Source organism: Carassius carassius, chromosome 37, assembly GCF_963082965.1.
Source record: "Carassius carassius chromosome 37, fCarCar2.1, whole genome shotgun sequence".
NCBI classification, from domain to species: Eukaryota; Metazoa; Chordata; class Actinopteri; order Cypriniformes; family Cyprinidae; genus Carassius; species Carassius carassius.
Genome location: NC_081791.1, coordinates 18,739,616 through 18,766,371, shown reverse-complemented (window position 1 = coordinate 18,766,371; position 26,756 = coordinate 18,739,616). Strand labels below are relative to the sequence as shown.

General features: G+C 38.3%; 1 protein-coding gene across 2 annotated transcripts in view; it reads left to right on the top strand.

The window, feature by feature from the left end:
* LOC132118263 (disco-interacting protein 2 homolog B-A-like) overlaps positions 1-26,756 on the top strand; it is a 62,989-nt gene that overhangs the window by 21,873 nt on the left and 14,360 nt on the right. For both annotated transcript variants that reach the window (XM_059527975.1, XM_059527974.1), the window contains exons 2-10: positions 21,764-21,835; positions 22,753-22,890; positions 23,885-24,010; positions 24,267-24,494; positions 24,768-24,905; positions 25,801-25,920; positions 26,043-26,240; positions 26,413-26,504; positions 26,587-26,697. In XM_059527975.1, coding sequence (XP_059383958.1) covers positions 21,764-21,835; positions 22,753-22,890; positions 23,885-24,010; positions 24,267-24,494; positions 24,768-24,905; positions 25,801-25,920; positions 26,043-26,240; positions 26,413-26,504; positions 26,587-26,697 — 1,223 coding nt within the window. The remainder of the gene's footprint in view (positions 1-21,763; positions 21,836-22,752; positions 22,891-23,884; positions 24,011-24,266; positions 24,495-24,767; positions 24,906-25,800; positions 25,921-26,042; positions 26,241-26,412; positions 26,505-26,586; positions 26,698-26,756) is intronic.

The window sequence follows — 26,756 nt, the reverse complement described above, 5'->3', positions numbered from 1 at the left end:
ATACCATCACTTTGACTACAATCAGGGTCGGAAAGTAAAAGCTGATTGTCTGAACTGCAGCTTGTTGTTTCACATAAAGAGAGACCATTAGACCATTAGACTATCAGACTAAATAAACTTCAGTAGTGCATGAGATTTATAATAATTCCTAAACTACAGTTAAAAGAAACAGGAAGACACACATCCTCCAGCAGGTTGGCCTTTAGTCGAACAAGTGAGATCAGTCATAGAGCACCAAACAAATCAATAATCACACTGACCTTTGAGATCTGCTGGTTTGTAAAGTGCACTGTGTAAAGAGTCGTGTCACTAGCATTTAACAGGCTGACACTCTCCATCACAGAAGTGCTCACAGATGTGTTCCTGTCTTTATTATTTACACACCAAGGCAGTTCAACAGTCATCAATGGCTCAATAAAAGCTCTGCAGTCCCAGTAACAATGAAATGACCCAACAGGCCAGAATTAACACCAGGGGAATGCCAGCTATTTAAACAATGTGTGAATTTAGCCACTAATCCTCTAAATAAATGAAAATTGGGGGAGCATTTTCCACTGAATGTACTAAAACAATAATATGTGACTGTGTGAATGGTATGATTCATATGAGATATTAACACGTCACAGACGGAGGAATATCCACTGTAAATCAACACACAGGATACAAAATTGAGTCACCGCACTATATAATGGGCGTTCACTCTGGCTGCGATTTGCATTGACAAAGCAACCACAAATAATTCGTTTTGAATTCATTCAATGTGCAACAACTACAAATGGGAGGGCGGATTAAGATTGTGTGGTATACCGGTACAAAAAGTCAAACAACATAATTTAAACTGTAAGGTGCCAATATTTCGCAAATCTTGGACCCTAACAACTTGGACCCTGTGTTATCACTAAAAAACATTTGTTATATAAAAAAAAAATAAAATAAATAAATAACAACTAAATAACACATGGAAAAACTTTATCACTTTTCTCTATATTGATCTATATTCACGTCTAATTAAAACCAATATCTACAACCACTTCTATTGGTTTTGTCTATTTATAATCAATTCACTTCTATCTGTAATAACTTCTGTGTATTCTACCTATATCTACCTATAATCACTTCAATCTAGTGCATCTATAACCACTTCTATCTATTACTTATTTGGTCTATATTGCAATATAACCACATCCATCCATCCATCCATCCATCCATCCATCCATTCATTATGGGTGCTATACATTGTCAGCATTGCTGCACATTCAGTTTTGATAAGTATTTGTGTCTGTGTTTCAGACTATTGCAGACACATCCCTACGGGGCTCTGGCCTCATTTAACCAGCTAAATCAGGACACTACACCTCGCTAAGCTTCCCCCAGAGCAACTAATGAACAGGCCATGCAAGGGTGTGGCTTAAGGAGACTTTAAGAACATGTGTACTTGTTCTTGCATTTGAGGGTTACAGTCTCTCTAATGCAGATGAACATGGACCCCGGGGAGCCGTCTCTGTTGTAGGGCCGTGAGAGAAACAGACAAGCCTGAACTAGAGCTAAACTGCAGAGAGTCAGCATGATTCTCTTCGAAAAAATTCCCTTGGTCTCTATGACAAAAACATCAGCCCATTCCCCAAACCACAGCATTCATAAGAGACCAGACTGGATCCCTCCATGAAACCTCTATAGTGCTTTAACTTCAGCCAAATGTACTCTGTCCCACATCAGTTCCCCAAAACACTTTCACAACAGTCATAAAACATTACACTGACAACAAAACGGAAACGACTAAACAATGCTACATTCATATGATCACCATGTGTGATGGATGATTCATACAGAAGCTGTAATGGAAATTTTGTTGAGTTGATTGCTCCACTTCAAAACATAATAAGGTGTCTACAGAGGCAGTTTAGGCATCATAGGCCCAGCAGTATGGTTTTTCCAAAAAAATAGGTAACTTAATTGTGCTGCCTCCAAAGAAAGCATTCTCTTGCTGTCGGTGCTTGTCACTGTCGGTCTTTCTCGGACACTTTTAAATGCTTTCACACTGATGTCATGTTTGCTGCATTAGTGCACGCCTCTTATTTGATCATGTCACGTCATTGTTCATTTCAACTTATCTCATCTTTTAGCTTATTTGGCTAAACTATTTTCAGCCCAATATTCAGTGCATACCTACAAAAATGCATGTAAACATTAATAAATATTTAGCAAAATGCATCAATTAAAAATGAAATATATTTTTAAATGTGACTTCCATTCTTCCATGTATATGCATCAATGCATCACTTTCCTGATTAAATTAAAATAAGTTTTCAGTGCCCTGTGCGCTTTGCATTATGAGTGCTGTTTAACTAAAGAGTATCAAACCAGTGACTAATGGATCTGACCTATAGGAAGCAGCTACCTATATAGTAGGAATGTGCATTTAAAGCAAAAATATTGAAAAATCACTGGGTATTATTTGATTATTATTCAAAAATCACACCCCTCCCCCGTATGCACACAAAAACACTCATAAACAGAGAGAGAGGGAGAGAGACGAGATTCACACTTTCAATCTGTTTGATAAACTGTTTAGACGATAGACTACCTTAACTCAAGCCATATAATGATTGCAACGTGCTACAACATATCAATATAATATAAACATAACCAAATGGTCTGTCGAATTAGCATAAATCTACTGCTCATAAGGCTAGGACACTTCAATTTAAAAAAAAAAAAATGGAACCCCTAAAGGGAATAGATACGAGATGGGAGGAAAAATCTACTTCAGTATCTTCTGTCACAATTAAATCATTGGGTAATTATACTGTATATAAACTACGGGCATCAGGGAGTCGGTATTAATATGTGGAGCATTGAAATCACTTATGAGCACACGTTTATTTAGCAAAAGAAATGTTATGTACTGTATCAGTCCCTCCAGGATTTCGCATAACTTTTTTCTGATTTTTGCGGCCCAAAATGACATATTTTGCTGCTGTTTTTCTCAAAATTTGCTGTCATATTTGCAGCATTTCTTATTCTTATTGCAATGAAAATAAGACTTATGACTTTTCTGACTTTGAGAACCACTGTATGTCTCCAGACTAACGTTTGAGGACACCAGCACTATATACAAAAAAAAAAGATATCTCGATATTGTCAAAATTTTTACGATATTCGATATATATCTCGATATGTTTGCATTTGCATTTAAATAATAAAAAATAAAACATGATTTTCTTTTGCCCATTAAAAAAAACATTTAGATTAAACAGCTAATTTAAGCAGTTGAAAAATCTAGACCAAGGGATCACTTACTGCTTTTTATTAAATGAATACATGTAGGCCTATATGTAACTGAAGCAGTGCAAATTAAGTAACAGTTACAGAAAGTGCATTCTGTCAACTTTTTAGTGCGTGCAATTCACAATTTAAACTATGCAACTGGGATAAGTATTTTATTTTAATTTTTTTAACAAGTTTTTAAGCTAAGAACACAAGTCTGTCAACTGTCTGTGGTTTTAAGAGAAGCTCTGTGGCATGAAACTATGTTCCTACTGACACTAAAAACCCTCTTAGATGGGGAGCTAGTTGCTGAAGCACATAGCTATTTCTTATATATAAATATATATAAATGAATACCAAAGATTTTTGCATTCTCTCTGTCTATATTATGGAAACTGGTAAACATATCAGTGAAATTCCCCAATAGTAATTCCAAATGGCCATAGCCTATGTTTCTCTATTCAAACATCAGCGGTCGAGTAAGTGCATTTATTTTGCGATCACAAATGCAAACAATACAGTTGAGATCTCACGACAGAACACAGACCGGCTGAACGACGCTTTCATTAGATCGCTCAATTCCAGCTTGTTAATGTTTTCAGATTATCGTCTGCGGCTCTTCCGCAATGAGGAGTGAGCACGTGCGCATGGTTGCCAGATTGCTTAAAATAAGCAAACACCGGGCAGAAAATGTATCCTTGTAACAGTGGAGCTCTGATTCGGAGATTTAAACTCTTGTTATCTGGCAACCGCTATCATTACAGCTCTCGTAGTAGAGGGGCGTAGAGCAGTCAGCAGTTACAGGTTCCTTTTTTTAGTCATTCGGCGCGTTCTTTTGGGAAAGTATGCTTGAATTTGAAATATTCGATATTCCCGATATATTCAAATTGTACATCGTCGTCAAAATTATTCCGATATTATCGCTAATATTCGATATATCGCCCAGCCCTAACCAGCACTAGTGCCATTAAGTTCTACAGAAGGAGGCACCAGCACCTGACAGTAAAGCACTCACCCTAATCACACATGTACATCTCAGAGATGTTTATCTGATGTCTGCAAGATGTATTTTTAAGAGTGCTTTCTGATCTGCAGTACGTCTCTTAAGACGTTTCCTGTCAGATGTCAAATAGACATTTGCATGTAAAACATTTGCATGTCTGAAACGTTTATCAGAGTACACAGCAGATGATTCCCAGATCTTTAGTAAATATATTACTGAATCTGATAAAAAGTACTTTTATTAGTCATTCATAATGTCTAAATATAATTTAATGAAAAAAAAAAAAAAAAAAAAATATATATATATATATATATATATATATATATATATATATATATTAGGGAATGGAAATGGCCTATAAGTACTTCTCTGCAGCCATCTACTAGTGGTAATTTAATATATTTTTTATTTTTAAATAATTGTTTGCTTTCCTACATTATGAAACCTTTAGTTTAAAGATGAACCGATATCCTCACATTAAAAATAAGTTTTAAATTCGGTAATACTTTAAGCTTTGAAGTGCTGGGAAAATTTGTGTGAAGCATTTAAAATCACTCGAAAACATTAGAACATTTCTGTCACAAGTTGTTCCTGTAATTTTACTATGTTAAATCCATGGTGAACGGTGGTGGAGATTTGTGTTTACTAAACAATGTTTTTCCTAGTTTCCACATCAGTGGCGTTTGTGCTGATATCAGCTTTTACAGAATTCTGCGACAAATTTGAATGCTTCTCACAAGAGTTCACAGAGATGTTTATTCTATGGTGAATTCGACTGGGTCACGACTGAAAATCGTGACCTATCACTAAAATATAGGCAGTGAGGCAGCTCACTATGTTGAAGCTGAAACAGAGCTGATGTGTCCGGTTCATCCAGGCTCGATTGGAGTCATTTAAAGTGTCAATGTCAGACTCTAAGGGTAATATTAAGGCTTCAATGACCTCTGTGAGGTTTTCAGTAGATTATAAAGTTTCTCTTTTTCCAGTACAATTCCTGGTAAGGATTTCTAAAATGCATTAAATGTCAAGGTTTTGGCTTTGTTTTCCTATTGTTTTGTGTACTTCAAACTTTATAATAAACTTTATAAAGCACTTTAGGGTCCACATAGTTGACAAATTGTGGCATGTGAGAAGGATCAATAAAGGACGGTCAAAGCAAATACGTGTACATACATATAGTGTATGAGGACTTATAGAGTGTATCAATAATTTGAAAAAAGCTAAAACTTTTTTTTTTTGTAATTTTGTAATATTGCCCAAAAAAAAATGGAAGTACAGGTTTTTTTATTTTTCATAAAATATATGCATGACAATTTACAAAAAATACAGGAAATAAATTTGAAAAAATAAAAATTACTGATTTGTTTCAGAAACATTTGGTTAAACGTAAATGTAAAAAGTAAAATTATATAAAAAAAAATAAGATGCATTTTAATTGTACGTGTCTAGGATAGTCACACTAAATGAATACTTTGATGACTAAAAAAAGTTTACTTGAACAGACAAGTTACTTTTTAATCCATGTATAACACCCACAGTGTATAAGAATGTATGTTGGGTCAAGCACTACAACTAACGTGTGTCTGTGCAGGTATGACATCTAAGTCTTCTCTAAATGGAAAAAGGAGGTTTCATGTCGCAACTGGATGTCTGGAGGGCTTTGTATTCGAGACTTGTCTGGCGTGACAGATGGTGGAATCAACGGCACACCACTGACTCAAAGAATCTGTGTAACTGTACTGATATCTGAATACAGATTCAGAGACAAACCCATCCAGTGGGTCAGAACTACAGTTAGGCAACACATTCAACACAGGCCAGTTAAAGTCAACCACTGATGTGGATAAACCACCTCACACAAACACACACAAAACAAACAGGAAAAGCAGGAGCTGACAATGGCAATGGCACAAGTTCATCTTCTATGCTCCGACGATTTCTTATTTTCACTTTCTTATTATCAGCTAACATACTGCTAAATTAGAAGTGATCCCCTAAATTCGTGAAGATAAATTAGTGATCCCCTGCGCTTCCGCGTTCATCACTTCTGAGTGGAGGATGTGCAATAGAGATCGACCGATATGGGTTTTTCTATAGCCGATGCCGATGTTTAGAGGTCAGGGTCAGCCGATGGCCGATATGTGCTGCCGAGGCACAACATTTCTAAACTTATCATCATTTATTGAGCACTGATCTGTGCTAAACTGATCAAGTATTAAATATATAAAACAGGTAATATATATATGGTAATATAACAATCAGCAAAAAAAAAAAAAAGGCCAAGACAAATAAACATACGTTTTGTCTTTTTTTATTAACATTAAATTATTAAATTAAAATATATGTAATCAACTTAAAGTGCACATAATATCTTCTTTTTAACATAATAGCCCAACTTCTCATCTTCCAGTGTGCTGTGATGAAGTGAGCAGTTATCGTCACAGAGCGCAGAGTCACAGAGTCGTGAGCGCAACAGAGGATGCTCGGGATAGTTCATCCACAACTTTTTTCTTCTCCTGTTCACAAAGATCTGGCACAATCTTTTCACTCTAACCTCTTTCCTTCATCATTATATCTGACAGGGAATCCAAAATGCGCGGGCCGTTCAAGCTCCTCCATTCCTCTGCTTGCCATGACCACTGAGTGTGGACTGAACATGCGCAACTTTTTTTTTTTTTCCATAAATCAATCCGCGGGTCACGTGTGTGCCGAACCGAAGATGTTGATCCGAACGGATCACGGATCAATGATGATCCGTTGCACCACTACTATAGTGTGTCATTTGAAAACATTGCAGTTGCGTTTTAAAATACAACAACGAGCACCACGAAACCATTTAAAGAGGCTCATTCAGCGGTCTCCTTGACGGGAAACAGTCAACAAGTAAAATGATCTCCAACGTATGGCGCGCTCTCTTCATTTTATCAAATGATCATAATCACATCTATTAATTTTATAGTCCTGCTACTAGCATTTTATTCAGACTAAAACCCCTTTAATTCGGGTGAGAAAGCTTTGTTTCCAAGTGGCTTTTGCACATAATAATAATACCGTTGCAGACGCATTTTGCAGCATTAAGGTAGGCTAATTGATTTATCATTAATTTAAACGACGATCGATCATGGAAATAATCGAATATTGACATCCCTAAATACAAATGAGTTGGATGGAAAACTGGTTATTGTCTGCATCAAACCATGCTTCCGAACAAATGTCATTCACCGTTCTGGGCAGCTCCAGCACAGCTGTCTCTCCGAGCACGGTGCTGTCTGTGAGCGGGGCGGAGTAACGTCAGAGACAGTTTACTTTGGTAACGTCACGCTGTTTGTTTGAGCTGCCAACTTCTCCACCCCATTTACAGAGTGAAATTCTCTGACTACCTTTATCTCCCAGGACTGTTGTTGAATCTTCCAAAAGTTTTGGCTTGGGGTGCTTCACATGCAGCGGCAGCAGCAGCACTTTCCACCGCACAAATAACACGGGGCTGCCCGCCGACGTGCCTGACTTTAAATCGGCGCTACTAAACACGGATATCGGCCGTTGCCGATATATTAAAAAATGACAAATATCGGCCCGATATATCGGTCGACCTTTACTATGTAGTAACAGCTGCTCTATGTGAAATCACGCACCTGATGGAATTTACCGCTGATTATAGAACCGGCTTTACTGACGAGATGCGCATTAACGATCGTCTGATCGTGATCGGAGCAGCCCTGGTATTATTATTTAATATTTAGAATTATAGAAAATTATTTTTATAAAATTATTTTTACATATTTCATAGAATTATATTTATATGTATTGCTATATACTCTGATAATCTGCTATGTAATATCAATGTAATAAGGTAGTATTATTCATATTAACATTTAAAATTATACTGTATTATTAGATTTATTTTTCTAATATTTTATAATTTATTATTACTTTGATAATGGGTTTTATAATTTAAGTAGTGCTGTGTTTAAATTTTTATTAAAATATAAAGTATTTAAAAATCATTTAGCTAAAAATTTATTTCAAAAGTTAGATTGTTAACAACAAATTTAATAATGTTAAATAGAAGAGCAGTTCTTTTTTATTTATTCATTGGTTTATTTAGGTGGGAACGGTGCAAATATCATGATTCCAGCCAAGAAGCAGCTGAATAATTTGTATTGTACATATAGAGAATGTAGAATATGATAATTTCCATTTTGCATCCCTTGATAGGCTTGATGGGCTCATGATAGAATCATGAGCAAAAACATTTTTATTTTGGGTATGTCGTTTCTGTCTCCATGCCAAAAATGGGGGGTGACTGGTAAGGGGTTAATATAAGAGTAGTTGTTTATTTTATATTTTAAATGTAACTTATTCCTTGCATTTAGGTGGCTTTAATTCTTATATTAAAAATTGGAGGCAGTTAAACATCTCGGAACAGGCCAAAAGAACGGGTTCCAATCATGCTACAACCGCTATAGGCTGTTGGTCGCCTCATTTTCATTCTTTGTAATGTGTTTGTCTCCTAAAAATACTGTCATTAGTACCAAACATTTATATTTAAAAGGGACTATAACTTTGTATTCAAACCTAGTGAGCTACCTACATAGCGAACAAACCAATGAGGGCAAAAAATGTTGTCTAGTTTAGAGGCTCCCTTGGTTTTGGTGACACTTGGTGTGACACTTGGTATTTCCTCTCTCGGGAAATAATCAGTTGACATGGCATGACACAGGTTTTCTTTATTTTCTTGTCGGCATCCAGTCTGTTTGTCCATCAGTGCTCTATGCTGCTCACAAGGAGCTTTTTCTCACTCCGGAAGCTACAGAGCAGACTGTCACCAATACATGAAGAACCGGAAATCACCCACTACAATCAGCACCTTGTTTCAAAGATCTTGTTTCACATCATTTGATCACAGATTGCAGTGTTCAGCATCACAATACTACACGTGTGGGTGAGATATACGGTATGGCCCTGCTAGATCCTGCTTCTTAGTTGATTCAGATCATCTCTTTGAACTGCAGACACACAAACATAATTAGGATTGATTGATTCCTAGCACCGCTACACTCATTTTATCTTTATGTGCTATAGACTCCTCGAAATCCACACTGTTGAGTAGAGGTTTGAAATGAGACGCAGTAGGCGAGTTGTTTGCATGTGGTGTGAGAGTGGTGGTAACGATGGTTGTAAAAGCTGACTGGAAGTGATATCAGCACCAGACGCCCTGTCTTCCATCTGCATAAAATCTCGCCATTGTTGTTAGCAGTGCAAATGGCCACCACATAACACTGGCCAGCAAAAAATAAGCAGAAATGTACTGGTCTGTGTAATATGATGCCACACTCTGCACACTTTTTCTTTCAGGTTGCAAACTATTTAAATGTATTCATATTTAAAGTATTGAAATAATTTAAATTGATCATGTAAATATATAATCTACTACACTTTACTGAAGCACTGTACTACTGATGTGTTAAGGTTTTTTTTTTATGTTTGTTTTTTGTTTTTAGCTGAGAGGTAATGAGATGACGTATGGATCTTCTATTGGTCACGCATCTTAACGTGATACAAATTTGCAGGGCAGAGTTCAACAGACTTTAACTTTGGGATGCAAGGAAATTTGCGAGAGCATTAAGTCCCAAAGTTGTATTTGACCAAGAGTGTTAGTTTGCACTGCTAGATCGGAGTTAAATATTTGGGAAAATGGCAGATGCTGGCAACCATTTGCTTTCAAAACACACTCATATGACCTTGCATATGTACACTGACAAATAACAACCTTGATAGTTGTGTAAATGTGAAAATGAAGCAATGCAGATCTATCGCTGAACCCTGCAGCATATGGATGAAATATGAATTTAAAGTGTGCCGAGTATGTGTGCATGTGGGTGTTCGCACATCCGTGTGTAATTCCACACATTCCATCTGCCAAGTTGGTCCCTTTAAGTCTGTTAATATGTTCACCAGCTCATCACATTGTCTTAATAACAGCTGATTCTTTTTGGACTGACCCCTGCACCCTGTGACATGCATCAGCAGCTAAATTTGGCCCAATTGTGGTCAAAGTCAAATATGCAGCAAATATGCATTCCTGCCTTCAGGACACCTTCTTTGGCACTGTGTTTTTATTAGTAACACTGAACGGTTGTTAAGCAGCTTTTGTGAGGGTGTTTATTAAGAGTCCTCTTAAATCAGTTGGACTGTATACAGAGCCTTGATAAGTGTTTTCAGTGTAGAGAACAGTCATTTAGGTTTTCTTTTTTGTTTGTTTTGGAAAGACCTGTTTGCTTCGGTGAACCAGTTTTCAGAGTCAGACCACAGATTTGTCGAGTCAGCACTGAGAAGTGTTGCTGAAAAAACAGCTTTTTTTGTTGCTGCTGTTGTAAAATACTATCATGATGTTTTCAAATATGTTATTTAGATTGTCTCAAGTATGTTTACGGCTCCAATATGGTGCTCTCATGACAGTTTAACTACTCAAGTTCTTCCTTGAAGGGTGTTTAAATCACTGGAGGTCATCGATTTTTATGCATCAAAACGAATAATGTTTTCTCTTGAATATGTCACAACAAGCAATGATCAGTTTGGTTCATGGCGTTTAAAAAAAAATGCATTTAAAAAAAGATGTAATTGAATCATTATTTGACTCAAATAAAATTTAATTGTGAATTAAATCAAACTAAATCATTCTAAATATGAACTTAGAATCATGAATTGAATCATCTTTCTTGATGGACATGATGTTAAACTGCTCAACATTGTTGAATTCCCAATAGATGGTGTCATCTCAAATTGCTCTGAAAATGAACAACTTGAAGTCACTTTTTCATTGCAAATCAGTGTCAGTCAGTACGAATACCTTTTTGCAGTTCAGTGTTTTAATCACAATCCAAACAAAGATGCTGCATACATGGAGCACACACAGCTTTTAATTCTAATGACAAGTCACTCCGATAGCACTACACTGACAGAAATGGGGTAGAATTTACATTAAAACAATGTTCACTTAGAAACTGTGAGTACAACTGACATTGTTTCTAAGAAAAAAATGTGTGTGTGTTTTATTCATATATCTTTATTATTTCATTATCTCTTTGTTGTTATCTTTGTGTACTGGAAGCTTCTGTCACCAAAACAAATTTCTTGTATGTGCAAACACTTGCCAATAAAGCTCTTTCTGATTCTGATTTTGAAAGTAACATATTGAATTAAATGTGACATTTTGAAGATAAAATACTGAAATGGTATTTTCTTATAAAATGTACTGCAATAATCGTTGTAGTTTGGACTTACTTAACCCCTCACCTAGCTTTGTTTATTAGGCGTAGGGATATGCCGGTATCAAATTTTCCTGTTGCAGTTAATTGATAATGCTTTTATCACGGTATACGGTATTATGACGGTATTGAATTTTTTTCCTAAAAAAGTGGTCATAATACAGTATAAAAGGTTAAATAACTTTTTTCTTATAACAAAAATAACTAAACATTTAAAACCGTAAAGCAATACAGAAAAATATGTAAAACTTAAATGTTTTACACATTAAAGTGCAAAAGAACTATAAAAATCAATAGTTATCACTTTACAATAAGACCTCATTAGTTAACCTTAGTTAATGCATTAACATTCAAGGCAAGGCAAGTTTATTTATATAGCACATTTCGTACACAATGGTAATTCAAAAAGAAAGTAAAAAAAAAAAGCAATGAAGAAAAATAATCACAAAAATAAAACAAGCAATTTAAGAGCTTGAAAATGAAAATGATTTAAAAATTGACTTAAAATGAATTTAAGACAGTTTAAAAATAGAAAATGGTTTTACATAAAATAGTGCAATACATAAAATATAGTGTAATCAGTTCGGACATCGCATAGTGCTCGTTCAATAAGTGCACAGCTAAACAATGAGCAATAGCTACATTTACTATAGACGTTTGTTATAAAATCTTAAAAGTCTTAGTTCATGTTAGCTTACTAAATAACACAGTTGCAACTTTCAATTTTAACAATGTGTTATTAAATATTGGAATACCTAAGATTAATGAATGTTCAGAATAATTTTTTTCATTGGCAGTTTATGTTAATAAATGAAGCCATAATTCCCATAATAAGCCATAAACATGAATGAACAATAAAAGATCAAAACACTTTCAAACAATATCTAGGGCATTTGTAGTCCAGATAAAAAAAAATAAAAATGAGTGTTTGAAGATAAATAGCCTATTAAGTCTAAATATTTCAGTAGTTGGCACTGTAATAAACACCATAGGGAAAACAAAAATCTGAATGGTTATTTAAGATTATTTATGGTTTAGAAAGTAACAGCTGCTTTTTTTTTTAACTGTGTTTACAGGGCTGCATTTAGCGCCATCTGCTGTCAGAGAGTGAATTTGCTTTCATTCAGCGCATCTCTCACGTGTTCCTCCATGTGCTTCTCATGCGTGCTTGTTTACATCAGAGTGCATGCGCTCTTTCAAGCAGCATACAGCGATGTTGTGCATTTTAAGCAGCTGATGGGAATACTATTCTTAAAATGCATTCCAAATTCTGAATAATTTGTAATGTATATTTATTCACGGTATTTAGAAGTGCCCATGATAACAATATCATGCATATTAATCACCGCAATATATCGCATTACCGAATACCAGCACAAGTCTAATTAGGCGGTGTATGAGTTAAAGAAGAACGTCACCATAGCAACTGTTTTACCATTGAGGAATGAGAGCTGTTAGCTGATGGGAATTATGTTTAGCATGGGCTAGATTATGAAAAATCATCAGGCGAGTTATTTATATTCCTGTCTTTCTCGGGGCCTTCGCCTCATTGTAGAGACGGCTAAAGCCTGAAGCTTAGCAACCCACAGAAAAAAAAACAGCACTCCTGTGGTGGGGTATTCAGCACCCTCTTAGTCGGGTTCTTTGTTTTTGCGCTTACTTTCTTGTTTGTGTGTGTGTGTGTTCTCATTGAACTTCCTCCCTTGTGCTCATGGGTTTTTCCCAGTCACCCTGGGGCCCAAGGGAGGAGGAAGCCCCACAAGCTTATCATTTCCTCTGCTTCTGACTCTGCCTGAGCCGCGTGTATGGTAAACACACTCATTCAGATCCTGACAGACTTGTAGGGTGAATCCATGGGCTGACACACTGACACAGATAACAGCAAGGACGTAAAACAGGTATTTGTAGAAACACTCACATTGTGGCCACTGCTGGTGTGCTTGTGTGTCCGTTCAGCATGAAATCTGTGTTTTGAGTCCTGAGGGGAACTGGCTAGATATCCCATTTGGCCACCATTGCCTTTCTGCTAGCCAGTTGGCCCCAGTCATCATCCAATCAGCACATTCCTCCCCATGTATACACTTGGACCACTTTTGGCAGGACACACTGGGTGGGGTAATGTTCATATCCTGTGCTCTGACCCTTACACACACACTTGTATGAGACATCATAGACGTCACAATAGACCAAAAAAAAATGTTCTCTGGAGTTTGTCAGCCAATCAGTTACAGTCAGGCATGATTCCTCAGTGCTTAAATAGACAGGTATGTGTAGATGAACAGATGAAAGGACGTGAGAAAGGGAAGGAAAGAATTGGTCTTTAGAGAAGAACGAGTGGGCACAAAGCTCCCTCAGTGCTGGAGTGGCACTGACAGTTTGTGGGGACCTGTTGTTGTGTGAACACAGACCCTGCTCTGTGTGTTTGTGTGTGTGTGTGTGACCCAGCTGCCTTCACAGCATTACATCAGTCTCCCACATCACCCACACGCACAATGAGACTCTAGTCAGCCATCCCTCCATATGCCCAGCACGCTGCCCGTATGCAAAGAGCAGCTTTACACTCTCACACGTGTGTGTAGTTTTTTTAGCTGAGCCCTTTATTAGCCCAGTTTGAGAAAAGCACCTCTATTACTGATGATGATACACATGTTTAGGTTTTTGATCAAATCCCTAAACCTAAGGAAACATTGGCATGTAAAGCATTCTGAGTTAAGTTAATTTAGAAAAAACTGTTGGAGCATTTTTTGTTTGTTAAATATAATCTATTTCTTTCTTTTAAGTAACGACCAAGCAGCCAGTGACTGAGCCTTCTCAAATCATCATGACTTGCCTAAAATAAAATCTTTAGGCCATCCTTAAAAATATTATTGTTTGCCGTAAACCGACCGACCCTGTCAATTTAGGACCGAGTAAATTTTTTTAAAAATTTTTTTGCATTTAGTGGGACCGACTTGCCTATTGTTAATTTGCGTTAAGACCGACCAAATTTTTTTTACTCTTCAAACTACTAATGCAAAACCAATAAAATAATATTAATTATATTTAAATATTGCAAATATATAAATTTTCTAGGCCTACATACAAACGAAGGCTATCTTCCTTAATTTAAAAAAAACCCTGTGACGTCTATAACGGATGTCACACTATGGCGTTCACTTCGTCTCATACTCTCATTCACTGTCAGAGTCAACAGTTTGCGCTTGGTAAAGATGGCTGCGGCTGCAGTAAACAAAATGTTTGCGGTCACTGTTCAAAGTCATATGGGTTCTATAATACATCTAAAAAATGCATTAAAACAGCTCAACACCGCTTTAACTTGGCAAGAAGTTCTGGAAAAACTGTGCCCAGATCTTTTCCCATCCCTTCTCCCGTCTAGTCTAAAAGCATGTCCGTGTCCACTGTCACTTTGTGTTCGAAAATCTATTGCACGAATCGATTGGACCAACCAACACAAGTTTCGAAAACGAAAATAGGAAATTGATTTTAACGACCTTCTCTCGGAGCGCGTCCAGGTTTTTTTTTTTTTTTTGGAACACGCATCACACAGCAACTATAGCTTCGGACACAAGCATAACAGCAAATAATACTTCTGCACACTGTTTCTCTTTTTACAACAGAAATGTGAATTCTGCCGGTATTCAGACAGCCTCATGCATACAGATTAGGGCTGGGACAACGTGTCGAGGTCATCGATGACGTCGATGCAAAAAATACGTCGACGCAAAATATGCGCATCAATTCGTCGACCTGTTTTTATTTCTCTAAAAAACGTTTGCAAAACGTTTACCTTATGTGAGCTGAATATACGCGATGGCCGGATCAACATTCTGTCCAACATTATATAACCAATCCAGGGGTTTTTCTGCATTGGTCTTTTTTTTTTGGCGGCTGTCAAAGCCTTATTTGATCGGTGAGTGACAGTGACAGGGCGTGTACGAGAGAGAGCCCCGGCTGCGCGCCCACTCACAGTCTTCAAACAACACGAGCGCTTCTTGCTCTCTCTCTCCCTCGTGCATATTAATCAAAATCATTAAACACGATAGAAAAAGGGCGAAACACCCAAGTTTCACGCGCGCTCGCGCACTCACTGTCTTCAAACTACACGAGCGCTGTCTTGCTCTCTCTCTCTCTCTCTTGCTCTCTCTCTCTCTCTCTCTCCCTCGTGCATATTAACCAAAATCATTAGACACGATAGAAAAAGGGCGGAACGCCAAAGTTTCACGTGGAGCATTCGGAGATTTTTTTTTTCTACATGACAGGCTGCTGGCTCCCACTGTTAATTTTTATTTTTTATTTATTGGAAAAGCACTCTCTGTATTAGCTTAAAGCCCTAAAGTTAACATTGGTTACTGTATTCTTTCAATTGCTCTAAACAAGTATTTTGGGTGAACTTTTTTTATTGAATGCTAGACATCAAGTTGTTGTTATTTTCATCTGAAAGAAGAACTTTTTTTCAGTAAGCTAGGCCCTATGTGTTCAGTAAGCTTGTTTCAGTAAGCTATGTGTTTTCAAGGCTTCAAGGTTTTATTGAATGCTATCTCTATACAAGTGCAAAGTAATGCATTCTTAGTCAGTCTTTTATTTTGTAATTTTAAGAGAAATAAACATATATTGCAATGTTAAGGAATTCATGTTTTTTTCATTCAGATATGTAAATCAACATGTATAAATTGTTAGTAGTCAATTAATGGGGAGATAATCGAAAATCGAATCGGTCTGGGAAAATTAATCGTTAGATTAAATCGATGCATCGGAAAAATAATCGCTAGATTAATCGTTTAAAAAATAATCGTTTATCCCAGCCCTAATACAGATACAGATTCGGGCTAGAATCGCCTAGGGCTGTCAAAATAGCTGAAAAACTAAATTCGAATTTTTTACTTAAATATGATACAAATTCGAATTGTATTCGAATTTAAAATGCATAATAATTTCAGTTAGGGTGAAGAAAAGCTTTTTGCTTCTCTTCTGAGGCCTCAAGAGCAAAATATTGCTGCATGTTTATTCAAAGCATTAGAATACATGACTTTGAAAAAACAACATAATATTTAAAATAATTTTTTTGTGAACAATTATTATTAATTAAATTGCTTAAAGAACTATAAAAAACAGTTTCATGTATACATGCATTGTTAAATAAATAAAAAGGGCGGAAAACCACTCACACAGAATAATTTTTTTTCATTGAAAAACATGAGATGCAGTGGGATGGGGAACAAAAACCCAACATAAAGTCTCGAGATATTTTTAGACCGCGCGGATGGTGCGCGTACACGATAGGGCTGTCAAAATTGCTCAAAAATGACGTTCGAATATTCCCTCTAAGAAAAACACGAATATTCGAACTATTCGTACATCTGGTGGCGCATGTTGTCAATGACACGCATTAAGTCAATAACAGGACAAAATAATACAAAGAGACATAACTACTTGTATTGTTAGCAGGGCTCCAAACTGCGACTAAAACGGTCGCATTTGCAACCATAAATATTAAAATGCGAGTGAAGTTTTTGCTGAGGTCGCCACTGGCGACTAAGCCTATGTATTTACATGCTATCTCTTAAAAAATTGCATGTTATGCCTTTTTTCCTGATTGTTTTGCATTCACATCTTTTGTTATGTTCGCGCATTGAGAGAATGCACATCGAAGTTTTAGTGGGAAAAAGAGTTTTAAACAGTCCTCATCTGCCGCGCAGCAGCGCTGACACACACCTGATAAACGCGCGAGAGAGAGAAATTATGGAGACTTGAAGAGAAAGTGCAGAAAACAGCCTCCATTTCGTTCATAACTTGAACCAACTACAACAGGTAAAGCTGTCATCTGTGTGGATATTGGCAATATCATTAACAGTTCTCGTTTATAATCATAAGGCTTTTTCTTAACAAGATCTTAGTCCATGCTGTGTTCTGTTAATGCATGAACTTCATTATTTGAAGTGCACTTGCCGTCCAGTAATCGCAAAAAGCTTTGTGCTTTGTTACTTTTTAATTTACTAAGTATCAGCTTTAAAATTATTCCAAATTCATAACAAAATTCAAACAATAAATACAGTTTTGGTGCTCTTTAAGGGGCTGTTCACATATCGCGCCTAAAAACGTGTGGAAAACATATCGCGCCGCTTTCTGATTCTTTTCCAAAAGCCTTCGGGCTCTTGCACTCCTGAGGCGTCTGCCGTTGCTAAGCGACCATGACCTGCTCTCTCCATGAAGACGAGTAAATTTCAGCAAAGGATAAATGGATTTGCAGCACTAAAAATTGCTTGCAGTAGCTCTGTTACTAAATTTATTTAAAAATGGCTATTCATATACAGCTATGATCAGCTGTTCCTTCATCTTGGCTGAGCTTTCAACGTTGGTACTGGAAAGGATGAAGCTGATTGGTTGGTTCTTGTCACATGACCTGCGGTGCGCTCGCTGGATTCTGAAAAGTTGTGATTTTTTTTAACTTGATGCGGTGCGGGCGCGCCTGGAAAGAAACGAGCGCGTCGCTTCCATTATGAGCACGCACGCATACCGCGCGCCTACATTTGAAATAACGAACTTGAGCGCGCAAAAGACGCGACATGCGGCAGGCGCGATCGCGAGTAGTGCCTCAGTTCAAGCAGCACGTGAACCTATCATATCATATCTTTATCATATCATAAAACTTTAGACATGCATGTAACAATTTAATCTCCATAATCATCGGGAAGAAGGAGGCGGGAACCGGCGGACAATCAAATGATATTTTAATAATCAAAATAAAGAAAAAACACTGCGTCAGCCCCTCACAGACGACTGACGCGCACAAATAAAAAGCAAACACAAACTAAAACCCAGGCCTGGTCCTCTCTCGTCATTCACTGTCGTCGCTCCAGTTTTATATCCTTCCATTTCCTCCGTGGGACTCGAGACCGGTGGGTCGAACAGGTGTCGTTCATCTCCAATCACTCCACCGGTCTCGCTCTGTTCCCACGTCTCTCGGCCCCGCCCCACTCGTCACATACCCCCATCGCCCCTCGCAGGCCGGGGGGTACCCTCGAGACAGCGCTCTACTCCCCTCCCTCCCTCCGGGGGGGACCGCTCACGGGGACCTGCGGGAACCTGGGGGTAGGACAGACGAGGCGAGAGAAAAGGAGATGGAAGGAGGAGCGACAGAGATGAGAGAGGGGAGAGATGAGAAAAAAAAAAAATCCGGTTCCCAGACGCACTGCTGCTCGGCCCTCCACCAGCTGGGTGATCTCCTCCGCGGTGTCTGGCGGTGGCACTGGACGGCTCCTCCAGTTTTGGGCAGCCGGCAGGAGTCCCCCGTTCCCTGCTACTCCGAATTCCTTCACGGAGGCAAGCAGGCTCCGGCCCCCTGGCGAACGGCGCCGACTCCTCCGCTCCCTCACGGACGGCAGCCGCCCCTCCACATCTCGGGCGGCTGGCAGCTAGCTCGCCCGTCCCCGGCAACTCACTCCAGCCCACCACCTCGAGCGTCCATGGCGGCACACCTCCTCGCCTGCACGATGGCACCGCGGATGCACCACAGCGGCCACAGGGATCTTCAGGAGCGCGTCCCTCCTTCTCCCGGGCTTCGGCACCACTGTAACAATTTAATCTCCATAATCATCGGGAAGAAAGAGGATACGCCGTAATTTTTGCTCATTAAAGGTAAAAGTAATCATTCGTAACTGCAAAGGGTTTAATTTTATTTGTGTACATGCACAATGTCAACAAAACGTTGTGCTTTTATAAAAATAAAGAAAACAAACATGATGCGCTTTCTGCCGTGTCGTCTTTAACAGGAGCACTTCACAATAATGAACCTAAACTCAGCGAATACATGCCTCACAGACATAAATATATCTGTAGAAAGCTTTAAATGACTACTTAACGAAATAAAACTGAAAACAAAAACTCCTTAATTTATAATCATAATCCATAGTTTAATAGTAAATAATTCAAATATTTCCTGACTATTTCCCCCATCACATTTATGGAAATTTCTTTTGCCGTTGCTTTACAGCAAGCTTAAGCCTATTGTGTGCATTTGAACGCACAACTGTTCAGCTGCGCAGATGCCACACACCGTACATGCTGCTGCTGCGAGACAGTAAACTTTCGAGCCACTCTTGACAGTCACGGTAGCATGGTCTCATGTTGTTTCCACCAGGGCGGCAATTGTTTTCATCACTAATTGATGGATGTCTAAAATATAAAAATAAGGAGAAGACTAAAACAGACCCGAGGCCCTGCCCGCGTCTGAACTATGACGTGAAATTTGGCCCAAAGCCCAGCTCAAGTGGCATAAAAAATGGGGGCCCGGACTGAAATGCAGGACTCTATATGGACATTATTAAAATAGTCCATGTGACACCAGTAGTTCAACCTTAAAATTATGAAACCACGACTATTTTTTGTGTGCAAAAATAACATTTATAATGTTTGTTAAATTTTTGAATAAGGAATGTTGCGTGTTTCTGTGAGCTGTCACATACTGAGCAGAGGGGGCAGAAAAGGGCTGTTGTGTTTCTAGGCCACATTCTTAAGCAGAGAGAGTAACCAGGCATGAAGTCTGTGCTCAGTTTGGCTCGTCCCCTCTCATACAACCACAGAAAGAGCCATCTCTTTCTCTTTTCTCTGCTTGGTTTCTTTTTTTCTTTCTCCTCTCATAGCTGAACTAACCCACTTGGCCCCTCTGACCTGCCTCCTTTTCACTTCCTTTGTCTGCAAAAGTTCATGCTGACATGTTGCATGTTGATTTTTCAGCATAAACACCATTGTGTGTAATCTTATCACCTGAAGCTGACAGCTGTCTCCTAGACAGACCAGATCTGGTTTAGAAAATTACCGGGAGCCTGGTTGTATCCTCTGGAAAAACAACAGTTGTCAGCAGATCTGTCACTCCTGGTTTTGTTTAGCCCCGATTTGGCTGTGTAATGCACTTTGCCTCAAACTCGCTGCAGGCCACGAGGTGTGAATCTCATCTAACCGTGTGTCACTGGAGTTTAGGAGCTACTTGTTTGCCACAGCTTAGAGGAGATGTGTGTGTGTGTGTTTGTGAATATGGGTGAGAGAGGGGTGTTTTGTGTAAGTTTAAGGAGCTCTCATAGTGGTCTTTAATGGTAAAAGGCCAAAAGAGAAATGAGAAAATCAACAGAATCAAGGTAGAGCCACGTGATGGTAACTCACATGGCCATCCTTCTGTGTTTTCGCTTGTTCTGTTTGCTTTTCCTTAACTTTACGGAACCGTTAGCCCTCAAATGAACATTCCGTCATTATTTACCCACTTCTGTGTTGTTTTAAACCTTATGACTTTCCTCTTTCTGTGGGACACACAAGGAGAAATGTTGAAAATGTACTGGCCACTGTTTACCTTACAATGAAAGTGAATGGGGATCTGTGCTGCCAAGCTTCAAAATAATTCAAAAGTACCATAAACTTTTTAGAAAAGCAGTCAAAATTATTATCTTCCAGGTTTTCTGAAGATGATAGCTTTATGTGAGGAACAGACTGAAAGTCATGCAATCCATATCCATTTAACCTTCAGGTGGTCAATAATGAAGCAATTGGTTTGAATATATGTGTAAGTGCAAATGAGATATGAAGGGAAGATAAGTGAATGTTGATCATGTTAACTTTAGGAGACTTAAAATATAGCTTATAGTCTCGTGCAGTGTTATGGTCAGAACTATAATTTTTTTTGTTCATTGAAATACAGCTAAAATAAAATAAATATCACATGAAAAATGTACATTTAAATAAAAATTTGAAATGTTTTGTCGACAAATAACAAAAAATGTCTAAAACTGACATAAGAATAAAGCAAAATAGAGATATAAAAAAATAAAAATTCAAAAAGCACAAAATTATAAAACTTGAAGTATAGCCTATATTTAAATGAACGTAATATACAGATCAAAGCTCATTCAGAATAATAAATACTATAATGGTAAAACAACATAAGATATAAATGAAAACAACTGAAAATATGAATTTAATTTTTTTTTTATACATTTCTCCTTCTGTGTTCCACAGACAAAAGCATTAAGATACAAGTTAACCATAAGTATGAGCAACAGTAGGGATGCTTTGCTTTTGCAATAACCGCTAATTGGGAAATACACTGTGAGAAACTTGTGTGTGTTGTCTGTTCACCAGTCGACACAAAGCCAGAAAGGTCAGCTTATGTTTGTAGACATGTGGCCCCATCACATCTCAAACTGAATATATATCTGTCTTTTGCATTTTGTTCTTACAGGTGATATTACACAGAAGGGCTATGAAAAGAAACGAGCTAAACTTCTCGCACCATTCGTACCACAGACCCAAAGTAAGGCTTACCACGCAGACTTCCTGTCTGCTAATTTTCCTCCTCCTCTCTGTTTCTTCTTTTGCATGCCACACAGTGCCGTCGTCTCACTGGTTGAGTTGATTAATATAATGTAGAAGTATGACATCTGTGACATTGCATTAATTATGTTGCACTATTTTAACCCAGTTCCATAAAATATGCATCTGAGATTTGTTTTTATTTCCTTTGCTGCACCCTAATGGCGATCTGTAGAACTTCAACTGCTGAATGCATTAATATCTTCATTCAGAGACTGCACTTTAAAAATAAAATGAACATTTGAAATAGTATTGTGGCCAAAGCAGCGATTAGTAAACCATCTTATCTGGAAGCATCAAGAAATTTGATTCTTTTCCGATCATGCCATCACACTTCTCAGTGTCTTTCCGGCCTGTTAATGTCCACACTCAAACACACACACATACATATAGGCTTCCTGTAAGCAGCAGCCCACTGGCAGGCAAGAAAGAGGAACAGAAACAGGTAAGTTCACAATATTGGTGGGTTCTGACAGTTCATTGGCCTCATATTTGACGTCCTTTTTCTATAGTTACACAAATCATTACATACTAGATTGAAGGGACAAGTTGTTTACACAATATAGGTTTGACCTTCAAATATCTCAATCGCAATACGTAGCCATATTTGTTGTGTAGATATGTTTTCATTTGAAACCGCCGATATCAGATGTGCCATTGTGTCTTCAAAGGTGCCATTTTAACGCTTTGAAGTTAAAGTTCACCCCCTGCTGTCCACTTCTGCCTTTTCTGCACCTAATTTCCATCCCCATACTGTATATATAACATATGTTATACCAAACATGTTAACAGCTTACTTTCATTATTTACTCACCATTATTTACCCTGACACCATTACTCACCCTGTGATTTTTATAGATGTGGATGAGAGCATCCAGCTAACCCCGGGCCTTTCTTCAGACCCTACCTCTACCCCAAATGCAGTCCCTGTTGCCGCCCCACGGCAACTCCGAGCTCACCGCAGCGGGGGAACACGAGATGACCGCTACCGGTCAGGTAAGCAAAATCAGTTTTTTGGTTTGGTAATAGGGCTGCAGCCCTAGTTTGAAAGTGTTTTTTTATTTATTTTTTTATGTTTCTCGTCTGTATTTGTGTTATAAGATATACAGTAATATTGTGAAATATTACTATTTAAAATAACTTTTTCTATTTTAATATATTTTAAAATGCAATGGATTCATGTGATGACAGCTGAATTTTCAGCAGCCATTACTCCAGTCTTAAAGGGATAGTTCACCCAAAAATTTAAATTCTGTCATTAATTACTCACCCTCATGTCATTCCAAACCTGTAAGATCTTCGTATATCTTCCAAACACAAATTATAATATATTTGATCAAATCCGAGAGCTTTCTGACCCTGCATAGACAGCAAGGGAAACAACACTTTCAAGGCCCAGAAAGGTAGTAAAGACATCATTAAAATAGTCCATGTGACATTTATGAAGCTACAAGAATAATTTTGGTGTGCAGAGAAAACAAAAATAACAAATGTATTCAATAATTTTTTCTCTTCCGAAGATGTCTAATGAGTTTGGAACAACATTTTGGAACAGCAGTTTATATTTCTATTGTTGCTTTTTGAGACTGACCCAAAGTATCAAAATATATCTATAATATTTGGAAGATGGAGGATTTTTTAAAAGTTAGCAGTGGAGAAAGATGCATTGATGCATCTACTTATTATATAGTTACAGCATCAACCAGAGGGTACTAACCAGCCAAACCTCAAGTCGTTTCTTAAATCAGGCCCAAATAAATGTACATTGTGTTACTGAATGGTTCTGTGTAGCTCTCTAATGTATTTGTCACCATAAAGAGACATTTCTTTGTCTCCACATGAGTCAGTTTAGTAACTACATTTACTATTTTGTGACATTGCTGGATGCCTCATCTGCCTCCTGTCATGTGACATTGTGTAACTGTTTTTCTCTCCATTTGCCTTTCTGTATTGTTCTCTCTTCTCATTGTTCTTTGCATCCGTCTGATAGATATCCACACAGAGGCTGTGCAGGCAGCTCTGGCCAGGCATAAAGAGGGGAAGATGGCCCTTCCCATGCCCACTAAGCGTCGTTCAGCCTTCGTCCAATCTCCTGCGGAAAACTGCACACCTCCCGGTTGGTCCCACTTCGCCCACAAGCCTTCTGCTGCTCCTTCTGTCCAGATCACACTGACCAGCAGGGTTTCAGAAACTACAAGCACACCCAAACCTTTAGGGCACACCCTGGCCCCATATATATAGCTTATACACTCTTAAGGCAATATATATGTCTGCCCTTTGTTGTCTTGTCTGCATTTTGTTTTTTGTCACTGTGCAAAAATAGCTTTTTTTTATTTATTTTTTTTATTGTTGTCGTATATGTGTCACCACAGATACATCATCGGCGTCAGAGGACGAGGGCTCCCTACGGAGGCGTCAGGCCGCAATCAGTGCAATGCTGGCTCAGAATCTCCAGAGTCCCGAGTACTGGATCAATCGCTCTGTCCAGGGCTCCTCCACCTCCTCTTCTGCCTCCTCAACCCTCTCTCATGGAGAAGGCAAAACTCACAGCCAGGGGCAGACCAGCGTGCTCGCTGACGTGCTGGCACACACCCGCATAGGTACTGCAGGATAATGACTCACATACACACATGTTCAGGTGCTGAATCATAGACAACCACAAATACACACACAAAAGAGCTTCAGTTTTATAGTTGTCTCGCACTTGCGTAGGCACTATTTGACTTGGTCAAGGCGAAACAAAGCAGTAGCAAATCATAATTTCCAAATCAGTCAGCATTAGTAAGACTAATCAAACCTGTTTGTTCAATTGTGTTTCATATTGAGCATGTTCACCGGATGAATCACTGTGCTGTCATGTGTCCTCACTTCAGAGAGCAGCAGTGTTCCGCCTGACGTCACGTCCACAGCGCCTCAGGACAGGAACTCCAGAGTGGACGTGCCACCCAACATCGTAGTGAGGGGCATGAGCCGCGGCCAGAGCCGCTCAAGCATGATGGACACTGCCGGCGGTATGAGCAACACCACATATCTAGCTTGTGTTGAATATTTGATTCAAAGCATTTTTTTTGTGTATTTTCTTACACAATAGCATTTTTTTTTTTTTTTTTTTTTACAACATCCCATATTCAATTTTAATATTACCTTTGGTAGATAGCTAATTAGCTGTTATTAAAAACATAAATATTTTATATTAAATTAATCATAAATTAATTATTACTTTTCGGTTTTAGAAGATATAGTAAGGTATAACTAATTGATGGAAAGTATGATTGCAGTTTATATCTTAATTTTATGAGGATTAAAAAATTAGATTTAGAATTAGTTTTTCAAATATATTAATTATAATTATATATATATTTTTTTGTATATGAGCAATTCCAGTTAAGCTCAGCTCATACAAATTTTGTTTGCAAGAAAACCTATTTCAAAAAAATCCTTATCCAGTAATCACAAGCGACTGTAAAATATAATGTGAATTCATTGATTTGAATGGCTTTTTTCACTTCCTGTTACGTATAAAAGTGATGCCTGGTTCATCACTTCCGTTTATTAGCACTATTCACTTTCCCGAATGAGCAACACAGAAATTTTCCTGTCTGTGCCTTTTGTAAGAGAGTTTCTTCTGTTGACATTTTAATGTTTTTTGCTTCCTTCTTGTTCGTGATGCCATCTGACTGTAGGAAAAGGTAGGGGCGGAGGGGTGTTTAGTGCAGTGCAGTGACACCCATGGTTTTGTCCTCCCAACTTGGTCCTGTATGATTATGTGTGGTGTTCCAGCTTGCTTGTTGTGACAAACCTGAATCATCTGTATTTGCTTTGACTCTGTCTGTTCCATATGGTGTGCTTTGACAAATTCATGTTCCAGTAATATGAACAGGTGAATGAGAATATTTCTGTCAACAGGTGTCCCAGCACACAGTCGTGTCTCCACCAAAATACAGCAGCTGCTCAACACGTTAAAGAGACCCAAGCGGCCTCCACTCTGCGAGTTCTTCCTGGATGACACCGAAGAGATTGTTGAAGGTATCACTTGATCAGAGTCCCAAATTTATCTTATTAGTGACCTAGAATTAGTCCCAGATTTTCAGTGTGTTCCCAGTCATTTGGATCTTACTGTTACTATGCTTTGTCTTCTCTATTTACAGTTCCCCAGCCAGATCCCAACACACCCAGGCCAGAGGGGCGACAGATCATTCCAGTAAAGGGGGAGCCACTAGGGGTGGTGAGTAACTGGCCTCCAGCTCTGCAGGCGGCACTGGCACGTTGGGGAGCCACACAGGCCAAGAGTCCAGCCATTACTGCTTTGGACATCACCGGCAAACCACTCTACACCCTTACTTATGGTATGATGTTTGGACTGGCACAATAGTTTAGAAATGTTTTAAATTTAATAGTTTGAATAGTTCACCAAAAATGAAAGCTTTTACTATTTACTCACCCTTCATGTCATTCAAAACCCATATTCTACTATATTTATTATTTGTCTGAGCTCGTGTCACCCCTTGATCTCTGTAGGCAAACTGTGGAGTCGCAGTCTGAAGTTGGCATACACGCTGTTAAACAAACTTGGCACCAAAAATGAACCAGTTCTGAAACCTGGAGATAGGGTAAGATTTCAACACAGTACTTGGTACTATATACTGCTCTCAGCTCAAGGCTTCGTCTTATTCTCCATATTTCTCCCTTTAGGTGGCGTTAGTTTATCCCAACAGTGACCCTGGGATGTTCTGGGTGGCCTTTTATGGGTGCCTTCTCGCCGAGGTCATTCCTGTCCCGATAGAGGTGCCTTTATCTCGGAAGGTATAAGAGAAGATTAAGTATTAACAACTCTTCAAACGTGATATTGATTAAAAATGAAG